This window comes from Centrocercus urophasianus, unplaced genomic scaffold, assembly GCF_019232065.1.
Source record: "Centrocercus urophasianus isolate 14NV4802_14NV808 unplaced genomic scaffold, USGS_Curo_1.0 seq_25, whole genome shotgun sequence".
Taxonomy (NCBI): domain Eukaryota; kingdom Metazoa; phylum Chordata; class Aves; order Galliformes; family Phasianidae; genus Centrocercus; species Centrocercus urophasianus.
The window spans coordinates 11,108,461-11,126,814 of record NW_024884811.1 but is presented as its reverse complement, the minus strand read 5'-3'; the positions used below and the strand labels follow the sequence as shown (position 1 = coordinate 11,126,814).

General features: G+C 39.0%; 1 protein-coding gene across 3 annotated transcripts in view; it reads left to right on the top strand.

The window, feature by feature from the left end:
- ITGA2 (integrin subunit alpha 2) overlaps positions 1 to 18,354 on the top strand; it is a 68,584-nt gene that overhangs the window by 30,709 nt on the left and 19,521 nt on the right. For all 3 annotated transcript variants that reach the window (XM_042825613.1, XM_042825612.1, XM_042825614.1), the window contains 13 exons: positions 1,040 to 1,154; positions 1,549 to 1,676; positions 2,918 to 3,066; positions 5,789 to 5,939; positions 6,341 to 6,506; positions 7,490 to 7,563; positions 8,492 to 8,630; positions 10,601 to 10,746; positions 11,438 to 11,581; positions 13,624 to 13,827; positions 14,730 to 14,866; positions 16,786 to 16,925; positions 18,011 to 18,162. In XM_042825613.1, the coding sequence (XP_042681547.1) occupies positions 1,040 to 1,154; positions 1,549 to 1,676; positions 2,918 to 3,066; positions 5,789 to 5,939; positions 6,341 to 6,506; positions 7,490 to 7,563; positions 8,492 to 8,630; positions 10,601 to 10,746; positions 11,438 to 11,581; positions 13,624 to 13,827; positions 14,730 to 14,866; positions 16,786 to 16,925; positions 18,011 to 18,162 (1,845 nt within the window). The remainder of the gene's footprint in view (positions 1 to 1,039; positions 1,155 to 1,548; positions 1,677 to 2,917; positions 3,067 to 5,788; positions 5,940 to 6,340; positions 6,507 to 7,489; positions 7,564 to 8,491; positions 8,631 to 10,600; positions 10,747 to 11,437; positions 11,582 to 13,623; positions 13,828 to 14,729; positions 14,867 to 16,785; positions 16,926 to 18,010; positions 18,163 to 18,354) is intronic.

The following is an 18,354-nucleotide window of genomic DNA, read 5'->3' as shown; positions in this document are numbered from 1 at the left end:
ATTAGAACCCCTGTGAGTCTTCTCAAGGCCGAACAGATCCAGGTCTCCCAGCCATTCCTGACAGGAGAGATGCTCCAGGCCCTTTATCATCTTTGTGGCTGCTGGACACTCTCCAGGAGATCGCTGTCTTTTTTGTACCGGGAAGCCCAGAACTGGACACAGTTTCTTTCGGAACTGTTGACAGAAGTCATATGTTTTCTCCTAATATAATTTTCTTTCAATAAGAACCTCCCAAATATCCTGATGATAAAGTACTGTCTCTGTATTTGTCTTTTCATCTAGTTACTTTTGTAGAAATACCTCTAAGATCAGAGTTCTCACTTTTATACGATCAGCTGGAAAATTTTCTTTTTGTAGAGATCATTTTCTGCAGAGCAAGCTTACTTTTGAGGAAGGCAGGGGCCAAATATCTTTTCAGAAGCAGCCTGCAGCTAAGTCAGATTGTGTAAACTGGGGAGTCATGAAGAAACTCAGCTCACAAATGTTTTGGCAAAGTTAGTTTCCCTTGGGAACAAGTCTTCTCAAATTAATAAATCCATGTGCAGATGCAGTGATCTTAAGGCTTGTCAGTCCTGTCACTGTGTGGGCTAATAGAGCGTGCTGTCTGGAGCTATGAAGATGCTCGTGGATATAATGCCACCTCCTGGTTTAATAGAAGAACTCCACCACATGGTTGAAAGCAACTTGGAAATATGAACCCTAGTTTTGTGCCAATAGTTTGTAGAGCAGGCAGATTAATAAAGCAGCACAAGTTCCTGGCAGACTGTGTCACACTAGAAATTATAGATGCAAATGCTCTGTAAGAAGGAGCTTGCAAAGACTTCAGAATGGCCACAAATAGAGAGTCCTTTTTATGAGAATGTACACGAAGGGGATTGTCTGATGTTGTTGTGGTGACAGCAAGAGACTCAGCCTGATAACCCGTGGGGGCTCATCTTATCCCATCTTCCTTTCATCCAGCTTATTGTGCTTTTGTATATGGATGCAGTGAGACCAGTACTTGTTATTTTATAATTTATTCTTGTTATTACTTTTAAAGACTTGTGGCCCCTTGTGGGCACAGCAGTGTGGAAGCCAGTACTATGCAACAGGAGTCTGTTCTGAAATCAGCCCAAGTTTCCAGATTCTAAGAAGCTTTTCTCCTGCTATTCAAAGTAAGACAACATTTATAAAACAGATTCAGTAAAAAAAATGGATCAAGCAAAATTAAGATATATTGTGTTGGGGACACTTTAATTTGGGATTTTAGAAAAAATGTATATGGAGACTTAAAATAAGCCTTTCTGACATAAAGGAAGATTCACGGATACTGATCTAATGCTGGTAAGAATCTGGATTCACTCTTCTGAATTCAGAGGCTCTGCACTGGAGCAGTGCAAATTGTTACCGACTCAAAATCTGCATATGATATCATTGAGTCTTCATTCAGATGGAACCTTCCTTGTCTGAAGTGCTGCCTTTGTGAGACCTAGATATGCTCCTCTTGATTTCATTGAAGACTTGTGAGTAAATTGAGAGTGATGTACGCTTTTTTTCCCCTTTTTTTAGAGTGTTCTTCCGTCATAGATATTGTAGTGGTTTGTGATGAGTCAAACAGCATTTATCCCTGGGATGCTGTGCGGGCATTTTTGAAGAAATTTGTCCAAGGTTTAGATATAGGCATTAACAAAACCCAGGTAAGTAAAATGCAACCTTGGGATAAGGATCATGGGAAGGAAGCAGTGGATTTTACTAGCAAATTCTGGCAATTTTAAAGAAAACCACATTTATTTTACCTTAACAATAGTAACTCCCCCAAGGCCATAGATAATGCAGTTGTCCTTTATCTTTCAGTACTGGGTATTTTGTTTGTTGGTTGTTTTTTAGTCTCACACCTTATTTATTCCAAAAGTGACTAGTAATTTGATACCAAATGCAGACCAACTTAAATAGAAGTCTAAATTATGTATAATGGACACAGATCACTTCTAGATATATAAGATAATATGATAGATAAAAATAATTAAAATGTAGTCTGTGGAAATGTGGTATAAGTAAATTTGTGTGTGTGTGTGTTTGTTGAGTTTTTGGTTTTTTTTTTTGTTTTGTTTTGTTTTGTTTTGTTTTTTTGTGGGAGGTTTTCATGTGGCTTTTACTTTCCAACTGCTGTATCTTTAAAATAGGAGTTTTTCCCCACTTGATTGTTGTCTGATCTTTGATTCTTTTCTCATTTTATTCTGATGATGGTAAGGAAAATTTTGTTTCCTGTTTTTAAACATTTTCTGTCTTTGCAGCTGTCCATTTTCCATAAACAATTCTGGGAACAAAGTCTGGGCACTGGAAATCTCTCTCCCAAAGGCTGCCTTCTTCATTGGGCTACTTTGGAAGTGAGGTGCTTAAAAGTCAGGCTTCCTGCTCAGCGTCATGAGTCCTTTCTAAACCTTACCTTTACCATCTTCCCTTCTTTTTTTCTTTCATGTTACATGTACATCTTAACGTATTTCCATAGCATTCACCTGTATTGAAAGTAAGTAAGGTTTGCAGTGCTGTCAAGAAACTAACCCTTAGGACTTCCCTAGAAAAGATGAAAATGAGGTGCTGTCAGCTTGTAGAATTCTTGCTATTTTCTGATTTTTGCATAGCTCACTGTGTTACTGCTGTTCCTAAGCTCTTCCAGAAGTAACCAAACATTTAAATGCCTACTATTTCAAATTCTTTGCATTAACATATTGTAGTCCATAATAAATGATGTAAGATTCAAGAGTATTTAGATTTTTTTGCTTTCCAAATTAGTTAGTATAAATTGGTTTTATATGTTGAGATAAAATGGTATGCATCTGCAAATCTTCTGCTCCTGCTTGACAAATAGATATGCATCCTGACATCATTTAAGTGATTGTAATACATGGTAATTTAACGTAAATCTTTCATTTTATAGGTGGGTTTAATTCAGTATGCAAATAATCCCCGTGTAGTGTTCAAGTTGAATGAGTACCGAACAAAGGATGATGTTGTTAATGCAACAGAAAAAACGTTTCAACAGGGAGGAGATCTGACTAATACTTTCAAAGCCATTGATTATGCAAGGTAAAATGTGGTGACGATTACTGTGGTGTGATTTCTATCATAACTTACCTCACAAGGCAAGGAGCACATCCTGAATTTTGTTCCTTCTGAGAGCACACATCCTTAGAGTCTCCAAGGAGGTGTATTTGTAAATAGGTACATGCAAATAACTGTACATTGGGTACATATGTAGCATCAACTGCAGTGCAGGGCAAGGATACGTAAATTCAGCTTGCTGAAATCAAGTCCTTAACGTTAACCTCAGGTACTGAATGAATTCTTTGCCTTGGTCTTCACTGGCAGTCAGGATTCCAGTACTTCTCACGTTCCTAAGCCCTGCATCCCTAAACCTCTAGGTGGGGACTGGGGTGGTAAATTCCCCCCCACTCTGAGGACAGAGCAGGTCTGAGACCACCTCATGAGACTGAATGTGTACAAGTCTACGGGGCAAGATGGTGTGCATCCCAGGGTTTTGAGCTGGCTGAGGTGGTTCTATCCGCTCTCCATCATGCTTGAAAAGTCGTGGCTGTCAGGTGATGTCCCAGATGACTGGAGGAAGGGTAACGTCACTCACATTTACAAGAAAGGGAGCAACAAGGACCCTGGGAACTACTGGCCAGTGAGTCTCACCTCTGTGCCTGAGAAGATCATGGAACAGATCATCCTGGATGACATGCTAGACCACATGAGGAACGAGCGTGTGATCCAAGACAGCCAGCATTGCTTCCCCAGGGGAAGGTCATGCTTAACCAATCTGGTGGCCTTCCATAATGGAGTGACGGCATCGGTGGACAAGGGAATGGCAACCAATGTCATTTACTTGAACTTGAGCAAGGCCTTTGACATGGTCCTCCTCCACATCCTTATCTCCAAATTGGAGGGATGTGGATTTGATGGGTGGACCACTTGATGGATAAGAAATTGGTTGAAAGGCCACAGACAAAAGGTGGTCATCAATGGCTCCATGTCCAGGTAGAGGCTGGTAACGAGCGGCATCCCCCAGGGGTCTGTCTTGGGACCGGTGCTCTTTAACATCTTCATCAATGACATCGATGTAAGAATCGAGTGCACCTTCAGCAAGTTTGTGATGACGCCAAGCTGAGTGGTGCGGTTGACACAGCGGAAGGAAGGGATGCCATTCAGAGGGACCTCAACAGGCTGGAAAGGTGGGCCCGGGTGAACCTGATGAGGTTCAACACAGCAAAGTGCAGAGTTTTGCACTTGGGCCGGAGGAATCCCAGGCATCTGTACAGACTGGAAGGAGCAGTCCTTGAGAGCAGCCCTGCAGAGAAGGACCTGAGGATCTTGATAGATGAAAAACTTAACATGAGCTGGCACTGTGCCCTTGCAGCTCAGAAGGCAAATGGTATCCTGGGCTCCATCAGAAGAGGGGTGACCAGCAGGGACAGGGAGGCAATTGTCACCCTCTACTCTGCTCTTGTGAGGCCCCATCTGCAGTACTGTGTCCAAGTGTGGAGCCCCCAGTACAAGAAAGAAAGGGAGCCATTGCAGAGGGTCCAGAGGAGAGCCACTAGGATGATCAGGGGACTGGAGCACCTCCCCTGTGAAGACAGGCTGAGGGAGCTGGGTTTGTTCAGCCTGGAGAAAAGAAGGCTGCGGGGTGACCTCATTGCAGCCTTTCAGTACCTAAAGAAAGCCTACAAACAGGAGGGGAATCAACTCTTTGAAAGGGTTGATAACTGTAGGATAAGGGGAAATGGTTTTAAGTTGAGGGAGGGAAGATTTAGGTTAGATGTCAGGGGGAAGTTCTTTACAGAGAGAGCTGCCCAGAGAGGCTGTGGATGCCCCATCCCTGGAGGTGTTCAGGGCCAGATTGGATGGGGCCCTGAGCAGCCTAGTCTGGTATTAAATGTGGAGGTTGGTGGCCCTGCATGAGGCAGAGGGGTTGGAGATTCATGATCCTTGAGGTCCCTTCCAACCTTGGCCATTCTGTGATTCTGTAATTTGCAAATGGCATCATGCTGAGGGCAGATGACACCAAGAGGCTGTGGATGTCTTCACCCTGGAAGCATTCAAGGCCAGGCGGGATGGGGCTTTGAGCAACCTGGTCTAGAGGGAGGTGTCTATAGCAGAGGGTTGGAACTAGATGGTCTTAAAGGTCCCTCCAACCCAAACGATTCTATGATTCTATGATTCTAAGTATTTCTGGTACCCAATAGATACATCTCACATCAAGCACCACTGAAAACGTTTTGGGAGAGATATAAAATAATTGAAAGTAGTAAAAAAATTCCAGAAATTTAATGGAAGTGGTAACATATGAGTTTTCAGGTCATGTTTGTTAAATACAGGGAAAAGAAGTCCCTTTTCTGCTGTCAGTTTGTCACTGCATCACTAGTAGCATGAAAAAAATTGAAAAATATTTAAATGATATACTGTGAATTCTGGACACACATAGAATCCAGGTGCGTTTCTCAATAGGCAGATGCTATTTTGTGATTGGATCTAGACAGGGCTGTAGGCATAAGCGTCTGGAAGTCTAAATAATCTTGAAAATCTTATTTAAGGAAAGAATCAACCTTCAGTGGAGTCCAAATTTGCATACTGTTAATATTTATCCCTTTTTATTTGAAATTAGTTTAGGCAGTTCCTAGATATTCTGGTATTACAAAATATAGATTCTCCTTTTTCTATGTCAGTGATAGACGTGTTCATTGGTATATATACATATAATTCCATCTGTTGTGAATTTCAATCTGGTAAACCCACTGTTTTATAACAGACAGCATGCCTTCTCAGCTGAGTCAGGGGGACGGCCTACAGCCACCAAAGTAATGGTTGTTGTGACAGACGGTGAATCGCATGACGGCTCCAACTTGAAAACTGTGATAGGTAGATGCAATGAAGACAATATAACAAGATTTGGCATTGCTGTAAGTAATAATTACTTATAGTATGGCAGATTTGGAAAGACCATATTATTGTGTGTTATGTTCTATATGTAATAATTATATAATATAATAACATAGTAACTTAAATTTGGTTAAATGTATCTTCATGAGTTAGTGAAATATAGGACCTCTTTAATTGGCAAAAAAAGCAGAAATGTTTTAATTTGATAAGTGGATTTCTTCTTTGCTTTGGTTTATGTATTTCTTCTGTGAGTGGTCCATTGTAAAGGTATAATAACATTAGCAGTTCCTTAATATAAATGAAATTAGTTTTATTTTTGTTGTCATATTTGGAATGCTTACTCAAGTGATACACAAGGAAATGAAGTAACAACATGATATCCCCTGCTTTTCTATGTTGTTTCTCCCCCTCTTCCCCCAAGGTTTTGGGATACTTAATCAGGAATGAACTTGATACTAAAAACTTAATTAAAGAAATCAAAGGAATTGCTAGTCATCCAACAGACAAGTATTTCTTTAATGTGTCATCTGAGGCTGCACTACTGGAAGAAGCAGGAACACTTGGAGAGCGTATTTTTAGCATAGAAGGTAAAATACTCAATGTCTCTGAAATATTAGATAAGATTCTCCCATCTCGGGAGTGAGAATTTTGTTTGTCTTCACCTTGATGTCAGAAGGAGCAGCTGGAACTGCTTCATGTTTGAGGCTCCCCAGGAGGGCTATGGTTTGTACAAGCTACTAAAGCCCTTATAACCCTGAGCTTCACTTTTCTGCAAATTAGTGGGAATTGTTCCTCAGTTTCTGAAAATTTCACTTGAGTCCTCAGTTTCAGGCATCAGCCAAGGGTTTGTGCATGTGCATCCAAATTTTTTTAGAGCTGCCATCACCGGACAGTGAAGGGATCTTTCTGCTTGTGTTTGTTAATGTTAAGCAAAAATAAAGATAAAAAGCAAGTCAGAAGATTGAGTTACCTTTTACAAAGCTGAAAAGCTACGGTAATGCAATCCATGTGGTTTCTGGTGGACTCCATTCCTGGCATCATCCATGTGTGTTTTGGATGAGGGTATACCAGCTGTGGACCAGAGACACTTCATTCTCCTGACACCCAGCTTTTTAAAGTCAAATTCGCGCCTTCCTCAGGAGACCTGTGACTTGACCTCAGCTCATGCTACAGAGCTTTTTGTAGCTTTAGTGTTACTAAATTCAAGTGAATCAGTTGAGCTTCACTTTCTAGAGTTTTGCTGAGTATTTCTTTTGAATTCTTGTTACTTGTCCTATAGAACATAAAAGCTGATTAGCTACGGTGCCAGTATCATGCAGGCTGACCCAGGCCATCCTTATCATCTGCCTCTTTTGGAGAAGTCTTGTAACATGGCTCCATGCAACACTGTGAAAATATTTTAACATTTTATCTGATTTCATTTGTTTGCAAATGTTTTAACAGAAATGGTGAATTGGAGAAAAGATGGAATTACATAGGGACTCTATAAAGTTATACTTGTAAGCAGCAGGATTGGATCTCTCTCTGTGCTTCTGTTGGGTTAACTGTATGTGAACATTTATTTTACCAGGTACAGATCAAGGTGATACATTCCAAATGGAAATGTCTCAGGTGGGCTTCAGCGCATATTTCTCACAAAAAAAGGTATATGAATTTAATTATTCAATGGTATAAGTAGATTTTATTTGATAGACATACTGCATTGAAACACGACAGTGTAAGATTTTAAATTGATAATTTTTTAAAGATTGTTATAACCAGGAGAATGTCAAATTATCCTGTTTTTTTTTTTTTACCTGAAAAACACAAAATTGACTTCTAACATGTGGTACGTTCTCTCAAAAAGACAAAATATTTGTTCATAAGTGAAGCTAAGTGACAGCTACATGTATTCGTACCACTTCACTGTAATGATTTTGAGAAAGTTAATCTAATGTTTTCATCAATTTTGAGTTCACCTATTATGAGAAATTCAGTCACTGAAGTTGACATTCTGCAGCTGAATAACTCAGAAGAATTGAAACCATACTGTAATGATAGTGTATTTCTGGGCTCTGACCTCTATATAAATAGTCAGAAAACAACTTCTCCAATATTTATAAAATCAATAATAGTTGCTTAAATAACATTTCATTTAGAAATTACTATAATAAATCAGATCAATTCTTCATGCTAATCAATTTTAAGATTATCTTGATTAAATCAGTTTTGACACTCTTCCAAGGATCATGAGTTTGTAAAAGTGTATGCTGAGCAAGACCAGCTCTAGAGAAGCCAGGCGTAGGAAAGATGGGTTGCAGTGCTCAGGCACTAAAGCTGTCACTTATCCTCTTGCAATAGAAGGGTGGAAATCCTTTTTAATAGGGTAGTAAGGTCCAGCATGCAAGTGAAAACTAAACAACTCACGTCGACTGCTTGTAGTCAGTAGAATGCACATCATTACCTCAAAACACAGTGATGTTTTATATAATTACATATGGTAACTTCAGCTTTTTGGTGTTGTTTTTTGTTGTTGTTGTTCACACTTTTCTGAAATAAGCAGCTCTAAAGTGTTGATTTTTACTTTTTAAAGGACGTCCTGCTGCTGGGTGCTGTTGGGGCTTATGACTGGAGTGGAACAGTAGTTCAGGAGTCTTCAAACAAAGTTACTATTTTTCCAAGCAATGTGTTTGAGAAAATTCTGCAGGACCGAAATCATAGTTCATATCTAGGTAAAGGACTAAAATGCAAATCTGGAAATGCATCGAGCTTCTGGTGAATAAGTTGGAAAATTTATCTCTCATTCCCATTAAGAAGTGATCTGCAAAGAAAAGAATTTTGTATGCAAAAATATTTTATTTACTGGAACATTGAATGAAGTGTTTTATTGTGTTTTTAAAATTCTGTTCCTATCAAAAATGCTAAGCTGGAAGAAAAAAAACCGAAACGTTCTGTCACAAATCCAAAAAAATCATGAGATTTGAGAAAAGGCCAGTTTGTAGTAGTGGATAACTTCTCTTTTAATATTTATATGTACTTTCTCAGTTGCACATGGCAGTTGATTGACTTGTAGTTTCATCTGTGCTTTTTCATTTCTTGGCCTTTTCCAGTCAATTTTATAGTTTTAGGCATAACACAACAGTTTAGCAGAGATCTTATTTATAACTCCCATTCATGTTCTGACACATGCTTTTGTGGCCCAGTGAAGCCAGGCAGTTTGTCTTCTCAGTTCATTGAAATGTTTTCTGCAAAGCTACAATATGCATGCTAGCAATTTGTTCCTGAATAATAGCACTGTGTTTATCAACTATGGCTTTCTAATGTGTGAAGTTATTAAAGAGGTGCTATTTTTCCCACTGATATTTACACTTTTCCCTATGAGTTAGCAGTACTTGTATCTGACACAATGAAATTATTAAACATAGTTTAGAAAGCAGTAGCTTTTTTGTATGTCTGATAGATTCAGATTTTTTTACTTTTCTCTCTGTTAGAATAATTCCTGAAAGGTCAGGTCATTTCTGTGCAGCACTTCTCCACTAGACGTTATCTAGAGCATCATGCTTACTCTTTTTTGAGCAAACAATGTTACTATCTTTTCTTACTCCTCCTTTGGTACTGTTGCTGTACTCTCATTTCCTTCCTTTCCCTCTTTCTGTTCCCCAGTGAATCTCCCCAGTGTCAGTGAGGAACCCATGCTAAAGGGTTTGCTAGCTCATCACAGCTTGCTAGCTTGGCCTACATTTTGCACTACACCTTCTCATTTCAAGTGGCTGTGTTGAATGAGGAACTTGTGGCCTTAAGCTGTGGAATAAAATCTTGTTTTGAAATTTAAGCTTCCAGTGACATTCTCTTCCTGGAAAAACAGTCACAAATTAACTGCACACAAACCTGTATAAGACCGATAAATGTAATGACCAAGGCATAATCCCTTTGGTCTGTGCTTCTTGCTTTGTACAACAGCTTGCTGAAGACCTGCATGCTCTGCCCAGTCACTGGGATTTTGTTACTCAGTTTAGTTACAGACTTTAGAAAGAGTGATTTTGTTTTCTTGTGTTAAAATAAATCTGGTGTAGTTAAATCACAGAAATGTAAAATGTGTAGTAAAACTATCCTTACAGTGCTAATACATTGTAAGATATCTGTGGGCACTAAAAGATGTTTCCTGAAAGCAAATAAATGTTAGAATAATGTGAATGAGGATTAAAATGTTGAAAGACATTCAACCAACTAAGCCCTTCAGCTGACAAGCTATTATGGTCTGTTGTGTTCAGCCAAAGTACTGGGCTGTGGTTTTGTGAGTTGTGAGAAAATGCAATGAGGGCTTTGCCAAAGCTAGGTATTTCTCCCTGATTGGAACACTGGCTCATATGTTTATCTCAAGTTTCTCTTTATTTCTTCATTCCCAGGATACTCTTTGTGCAATTTTTCCTATCTCCTTCATAAAACTGACATTGTAATGGTCTATGTTTAGGCTAGGCTATTGTCCATGCTGGTCTGCAAACATTCTTCGATTTGATCTCTGTGCCTCTGTTTGTTCCAGAAGCGGTTTGATGCATATGGGACAACTTCAGTTCCCATCTGTAGGCACCATCCTTTGCCACTAATGCACCAGACTGAGTCATCTGTGCCTTTATGGATAACCAGCTGACAACCTGACTCTCAAACAGACTCTCACATGTTATATGCTGTCTTCTTCCCCCAGGATATTCAGTTGCTGTTCTCTCAACTCAGAGTTCCATCTATTTTGTTGCTGGTGCACCAAGATCCAACTACACTGGCAGGGTTGTGGTTTATGATGTTGACAGCCAAGGTAATATCTCAATTGTGCAGTCCCAGAGAGGTGAACAGGCAAGTATATTTTATTTATGACTGCAGATTTTGAAGGTATCTGTTCGTATTGATAGAGGAGTAGATTGCAGTACTTGAAAAATTCCTTTCTCCAGTGCACTTAGCATCCTACTTGCATTTTTCTCTACCACTAGACTTCATGAGGTTAACTGAAGCATATTTTATGATGTCATTCTACTAGTGGTACAAGATAATACACAAAGCCACATAATGTACAATTTTGTCAGCGCATCTAACTGGGAGAGATTTGGTGAGCTCCACTCTGCCTGAGAAGCTGTGAAGTAGATGACATCAAGGGAGAAATTTGGAAGTTTTTTCTTTTACTCAGTTTTGGAAAGAATGGAAAGCTTAGATGGCTTCAGTTTGCTTTGTTCTTCTTTGTAAGACAGAGATAGCGGAGTATAATGTGTGCAGTTTAATATAAAAAGCATAGCTTCCATTGTTTGTTCTCTGTTTTCGTTCTTGTTGTTTAGTAGTAAGGCCATGGTAGCAACTACTAGGCAGAAGCAGTGAACAAATAGTACGGTTGTGATTCATAAAATACTGGAGTATGCTATATAATAGTTTCATGCCAATGGGCAGTTTCATTACTACTATGCCTTTTTCAGGTTTAAGAGTTTTCTGGTTCAGATGTTAAAGCATTATGCTTTGCAAAATCCACATAAAAACTCAGTTTTTTACTGGTTTTCAGATTGGCTCCTATTTTGGCAGCGTGGTATGTTCAGTGGATGTTGACAAGGACTCTGTGACAGACGTGTTGCTTGTAGGTGCACCAATGTTTATGAATGACCTGAAGAAAGAGGAAGGGAGAGTATATATGTTTTCCATCACAAAGGTAAGAATGGACATGTAGCAAACCTGGAATTGGCTTCTTGCATATCCTTCCATAATGAGTTCTGGCATTTTCACTTTCAGCTGGGATTCACTGTTTTCCCCTGGATTATAGTTTTATCAGGGCAGTCCAATCAGAACTTGGTGACAACATCTGTTCTGTTAAATCAGAGAATGATCTAAGGAGTGATCTGTGGCCCAAGGGTAGCATTGCTTAGCACTGCCCTCTTGCAGAGGCTGGACACAGCTATGCAAAAAATCCGTTGGCTCCAGACTTTTTCTGGGCCTTTATTTTGTTTATCTTTCTCCGAGCATTTGAAATGCTGAGAGCAGTGTTTTTATTAAGACACACAGAACATGTGCTTTGCCTGAGGTGTAGTGTAAAGGCAGGGGTAAGTGATGCAAAGGCTGTCTGGTCAGAGGATGCAGATGGAACCCTTCCCAGCACAGTCTTTCCTGTCCTGCTTTTCAGAAGCAGGTGCAAACTCTCCCCAGAACCACTCATGGACATAATCTGGTAATAAGCCAGCTGGAGCAGTCTGAAAGAGAGCCACGAGGCAAGCTAATAGCTAAGCAGTATTAGTGATTAAGGGCTGACTGCTGCAACTCGCTCCTTCCTGACCCTGGTTTTAGGGACTATGCTGGACACAGTATATGAATGCAATGCAAGTTGACTGTTTCTCTATAAGATTTAGCTTGTGGCTTCCGCTAATTAATTTTCTGTGTAATTTTAGGAAATCTGTTCAGAACCTGACTGTATTCCTAGAATAGTTCTAATAAACACAGTTCTGCCAATGCGTTGTTTCATGGACCTTACAGTGGGTGGTTGCTAATACTTGTCTCCTTTGTCAGCATAGCTGTGCTATTTATGTGATGTTTTTTGTTCAGGTCTGTGGTAGGTGTTTTCAGAATGTTTGTATTAAGCATCCTGAAAAATCTGGTAGTTCTGAACAGTCTCACAAACAGTCATGGATGTCTTAATACACAAAGTAAATTTTTCCTATTAATGGCAGCTGTTAGCAAACATGGCATTTTACTAGGTAAATTACAATCAGACAAACAGAAATGAAGTGCCATCCTCTTTAGAAGTGCTCAGGGTCCAATTATCCTGAAGCACGATGAAGCTGGTACTCTGGGGCAATTTTAAGGTCGATGAAGTACTGTTGGCAGCTGGATTGGTCAATGTGACTGTGAAATGAGACAAAAAAATATACAAGGATGGTGGTTTTTTTCATGTTTCAGAAAATGAGTACATTGAAAGCCTGTCCTTACAAATTTTAATCTTTGACAAATATTGGACTTAAAATTACTTAAAAGTTAAATATGGTGAGAGAGTGGTTTAAAAACAGAAAACGAAACCTGAATTTGCGAAACTGTGTTTATGTTGCGTAAATTACACATTTCTAGTCATTTTGAACAAATAACTTGGCTGGTATTTATAAAATTTTGAGCACAGTGTGATAACTTAGGTTGGAGATGAGGTTGATACTTGCCAAAGAGCTGGATTTAAGGTAATATAAATGCGATTACTTAACTCTAAAGATCTCCAGCCTTCCTTTCTTCATTGGCACTGGAGAGGTCAGGAGTTTACCATTTGAACACATGTTTTTTGCATTAGTATAGTTAGGAAATTCCATTTCTATTTCAAAGAATTATGTCCAGTTACATAATTTCCATTCCCTCTGCATAAAAACTGGTAATCCAAAACTGGAAACTGTATTTTTCAATGTATTGTGAAACTTTCAGAACAGTCAGATGAGGACAGTGAGAGCACTTAAGCTTTATACATATGGTTATATTTGCTGTTAGTACTCTGGATAGCATGCTTTAATTTTGCTGTGCAATGCTTGCCAAGACTCTGAGACATAATGCAAACTGAATGGGCAATACAATGGGGAAGGAATTCAGGGTTGAGCAGTCCAAGGGGAATGTACTGGGGGAAAAAAAAAAAAAGCAAAAAACAATGCACATAGATAATGCTGCTATGTCTAATCTGGTGTCATGATAATTATGTTTTGGCTTTTTCTTCTTTTTCCTTTTATAAAGGGAATTTTGGATCAACAAGAGCTTTTGGAAGGCCCACAAGGTTCAGAAAATGCTCGCTTTGGATCAGCAATTGCAGCACTTACAGACATTGACTTGGATGGCTTTAATGATGTTGTAATAGGTGCACCACTGGAAAATCAAAACTCTGGAGCAATTTATATTTACAATGGGTTTCAAAAGACTATACGTACCAAATATTCTCAGGTAAATAACTATGTTGTACAATGTTGTACTCAGGTGTGCTGGAGGAAAACTGAAGGATTTTCTATCCTTTTATTGCCTGTGGTTTCATCCTCTTAGTATTGTTATTTTCACGGCTTATTTCAAGTTTTATCCCCCTCCTTACTTCAACTGTCAGCATATCCTGAGTGATACTGTTGTGGTACTTACAGCTGAAGTGTACTGAGGAAAACTGCTTGCAGGATGCTTTGTTTGAGCCTCTCATAATTTTGGTGCATGCATATGAAGTCAACTCATTTCCTTTATCTTTTTTGACACCTGCAATTCAAGTTTCTAAAGCTGTTGTGCAGCATTGAAGATAAGTCCTTACACTGTAAATTTGAAATAAAGAAATTGAAAATATGTATTTGAGGAAAAGTAATTCAGCTAAATTTGTATATTAGGTATGCAATAGTCAAATATATATGTAATGTGTATATGTATATATTATATATTATACGTTATATATTTTATATTTTATATATATTATAATACATATAATGCAAAATATATAATAGTAATAATTTTAATGTCACTTTCCATGCAGATCTTCTAGTTGTAGAAATTATTTGTTAGAAGTCCTGTTTAGCTTCCTATTCTTTGAGTTGCTCAATGTAAGATGGAAAAAGTTTCCAGTAAGTGCTGGCTGGCATAAAGCAGTCAGCTAGTTGATTTACTACCATGACAGAAAATTCTAGTCCATTGTCTCCTCCAACAGGGGAGGAAAAAGAGCTTAGCAGCATTTGAGAAAACATTCACACAAGTTTTTTTGTTTAAACAATATGTTACGTATACAGAGAAAATCTGCAAAAATCCATTGTTTGGGCTGATATCTACAGGCTTACAGCACTGCTGTGGCAACTTAGTAACCAAACTTTCTTTCCCAGAAAATTTTAGGATCGGATTCTGCTTTTGGAAAACGGCTCAAATTCTTTGGAAGATCAGTAGATGGCCGTGGAGACTTAGATGACAATGACATTACTGATGTATCAGTTGGTGCAGATGGAAACGTGGTTCTGCTTTGGTCAGTAAACTCTTTTAGAAAAGCAGTACTTAATAAATCAGATGAAAGTTGAGCATTTAGTTAATTAAGCAGCAAAACAAATCATAAAGCTTTTTTATTCCATGTGTTCAGAGAGCTAGCACACTTTCTTCATCACTAATACACAGCTTCAGAGTACACTTCTGGGGCCCCCAGTACAAAAACGTGGAGCTCTTGGTGCGAGTCCGGAAGAGAGCTACTAAGATGATCAGAGGGCTGGAGCACCTCTCCTATGAAAGAAAGGTTGAGGGAACTGGGATTGTTTAGCTTGGAGAAGAGAAGGTTCTAGGGAGATCTCATTGTGGCCTTCAAGTACTTGAAGAGAGTGTATAACAGGAGGGGGAACGGCTGTTTACGAGGGTGGATAGTGATAGGACAAGGGGGAATGGTTTAAACTGAGACGTGGGAGGCTTAGGTTAGTAGGAGAAAGTTTTTCACAAAGAGGGTGGTGAAGCACTGGAACAGGTTGCCCAAGGAGGTTGTGGATGCCAGGCTGGATGTGGCTCTGGGCAGCCTGGTCTGGTCATTGGCTGCACATAGCAGGGGGGGTGAAACTAGATGATCTTTGTGGTCCTTTTCAACCCAGGTTATTCTATGATTCTATGATTCTACTGAGTACTTACAATCAAACTACCAAAAGCCAAGCCAGTCTGAGAGCGGAGTGAAGATGCAGAGGAGGAAGTTGGATAGTGAGGACTGTGAGAGGGGTTCAGAGAGGGTAGGGGGAAGAAACACTCCCATGTGGGCATATGGTCTGGAAGGAAATGATAGCAGAGGGGAGTGGGACATGACAAGCAACTTCGGTAACAGCACTCTTCAACAGCTACAACGTAATTCCAGTACTGAGAGAGACAAAGCTTCTTCCTACAGAACCTGCAGAGCCATTGTAAGCTGATAGGCTTATATGAAGGAAGAGTGATTCTGCTGGGTATGGACTGAAAGCAGTGCCATTGAGTTGGCATCTTCTTCTGACCGGAAACCCATATTTTCTAGCATGTAGCCTTTACTGACACAATCTGAGTACTTGTACAAAATAAAGAAGAAGGCCTTCAAGAACCCAAACCTTGTGCCTGCACAAATACTGTGTATTTTCCACTGCTTCTGTGGGGAGGAAAGTTAAACTGCAGCTTGCTGTCCAATCTGTCACCCTTCCTCTTGCCTGAGGGCCCCCATTGTAACAAGAAAAACATCACTGAATTGCTATTTATTTCATAATAAAGCAAGAGTTTACAAAATGAATGGTCAGTTTGGATCCTTGACCTACAAGAGAACTCCTGCTGGTGCTGATGGAGACTGTGTTAGAGAAAATTATGCCCCTTGGAGTACCGGCATTTATTTCTATGTGATTAATGAAGATGCTCATTTTTCTTTCACTCTGGAATTTGGCCTGATTAATGCATTTCATTTTTGATTGAAGTGTTTGTTTTTACAAGGGTTACTTTGAAAATGTTCTAATTACATGGAAGATGTTTTTCTGAAAAAAACAAAGGCATAATTAAAAAGAAGAATTACCCTTTTTTACCTTCCCAGTGGAACTCAATGACTTCCCCAAAGGAGCAGAAGAAGGTTTCATGATAGGAAAACAGGGCAAGGGCTTCATTCTCTGTTATCGTAAGGGACTGATTAGGTCATTAGGACAAAGACATTGATTAGCCATTAATTTGGTATGATACATTATTTGTTTAATTATCTCAAAGCTTTTTTTGTTTAATTTCTCAAAGCTGCTGTATTAATAGACTCGGTTATAGGCAAATAAAAGTAATTTTGCCAGTGCCATAAATACTGTTTCCATTGAGAACCCAAAAGATCTATGTTACATTTACAAACAGTAGCAGAGAATGGTGTCTAAGTTACCCAGGGCTGTTGAAAATCACATGTAACCCTTTAAAAATGTTTTACAGGTCGCAGAGCATTGCAAATGTGTCCATAATTGCCTCGTTTATACCTGAGAAAATCAGTCTCCTGAACAAGAACACTGAAATAACTGTCAAAATATGTTTTCAGGCTACATTTAGACCTGCTAAGAGAGATAATCAAGTGGGTAAGAGTATTTCAATGGCTTGTTTTATATTAATTTCTTCAGAAATCCATTATTCAAATGTATAGTGGAAATTTTAAAGAAATAATGCATTAGATGTCAAGAAAGGTGAAATCACTATCAAATTTAAGTGCTTAAGGAAGTGTTTTTAAAATCTACGGTCATCACTGGCTCCATAATCTTGTAAAAGTGAGGAAATAACAATATAAAGAAAATCGGTATGACAAAACCCAGAAAATGTTGATACTGAGAAGCTTTTCATTTTACTTTATGTTTTTAGCCTTTGCTCACCAGTTCTGTTTTTTTTCCTTCAGCTGATGTCACTCACATATGGCAACACACTTCAGTAAGGGTGAATGGGTATCTCTGGAGGATGCTTGTTTGGGTACAGTCTTTGTGAGCTGCTGTTTCAATGGCAGACTTCAGACTCTTCTTTCTTCTTTACAAAAATAATTTCCATAAGATCAGTACAGAAGTCCATGGAGAGAACCTTTTCTGTTCAGAGAACAGGAGAGCTCAGAATATTTCTGAGACCAGCACTCATCTCTCATGAAGCCATTTAGTCCAACACCAGTTGGACTGCTTCAGTCCTACACCCAGTGCCTTTTGGAACTTGTGATTGTCAGCTATAAAATTAAAGTGAACTTTCTAGGTGTATTAGTTAGGAATAGAAGAAGACAGAAATTATGATGTGATCGAAGAAAAGATGCAGATTTTTTATAGTCGTGTCAGAATTCAGGATATGATTGCAGTGCCTCTTTATCTGCTATAATCCTGGCCCTGCTAACTGGCTTTCTGCCTGAGATGCAGGCTCAGCCATCTGAAGTGGAGACTGAATTGATTGCCATTTAATGTGCTCTCTATGGATGAGAACTTACTTCAGGATTTAAAACTGTTTGACTGCTTTGGAAAACACAAGAGAAAATTTTATCATTTTGAGAATGTTCTGTGATTACTATGAAAAAAATAAAATATTTATTGTGGTTTAGAAAGTCTGGTCATTCTGCAGTGTTGAGCATAGCAATGAGATCACAGGCAGTATGGCTCAGCAAAAAAAAAAAAAAAAAGTACTGTTATTTTTCTTGTAGCTATAAAGTGCAATGCAACATTGGATGCAGATCTCCAGGCCTCCCGAGTGACTTCTAGAGGACTTTTCAAAGAAAATAATGAAAGGTACATGCAGAGGGATGTTGTGGTGACTCATTCCGTGAATTGTGTTCAGGACATCTTCAATGTACAGGTAAGTGCAATTGTAAGGGGCCTTGTGACAAAAATGATCAGAAGAAGATGTTGATGAATTTTATGTCTGTAAGATGATTTCCATCACAGAACTGTAGGGGCTGGAATGGCCTCTCAAGATCATCTATCCAATCTCTCTACCAAAGCAGTTTCCCTATAGTAGGTTGCATTCATGTAGGAAAGTTTTCAGGTG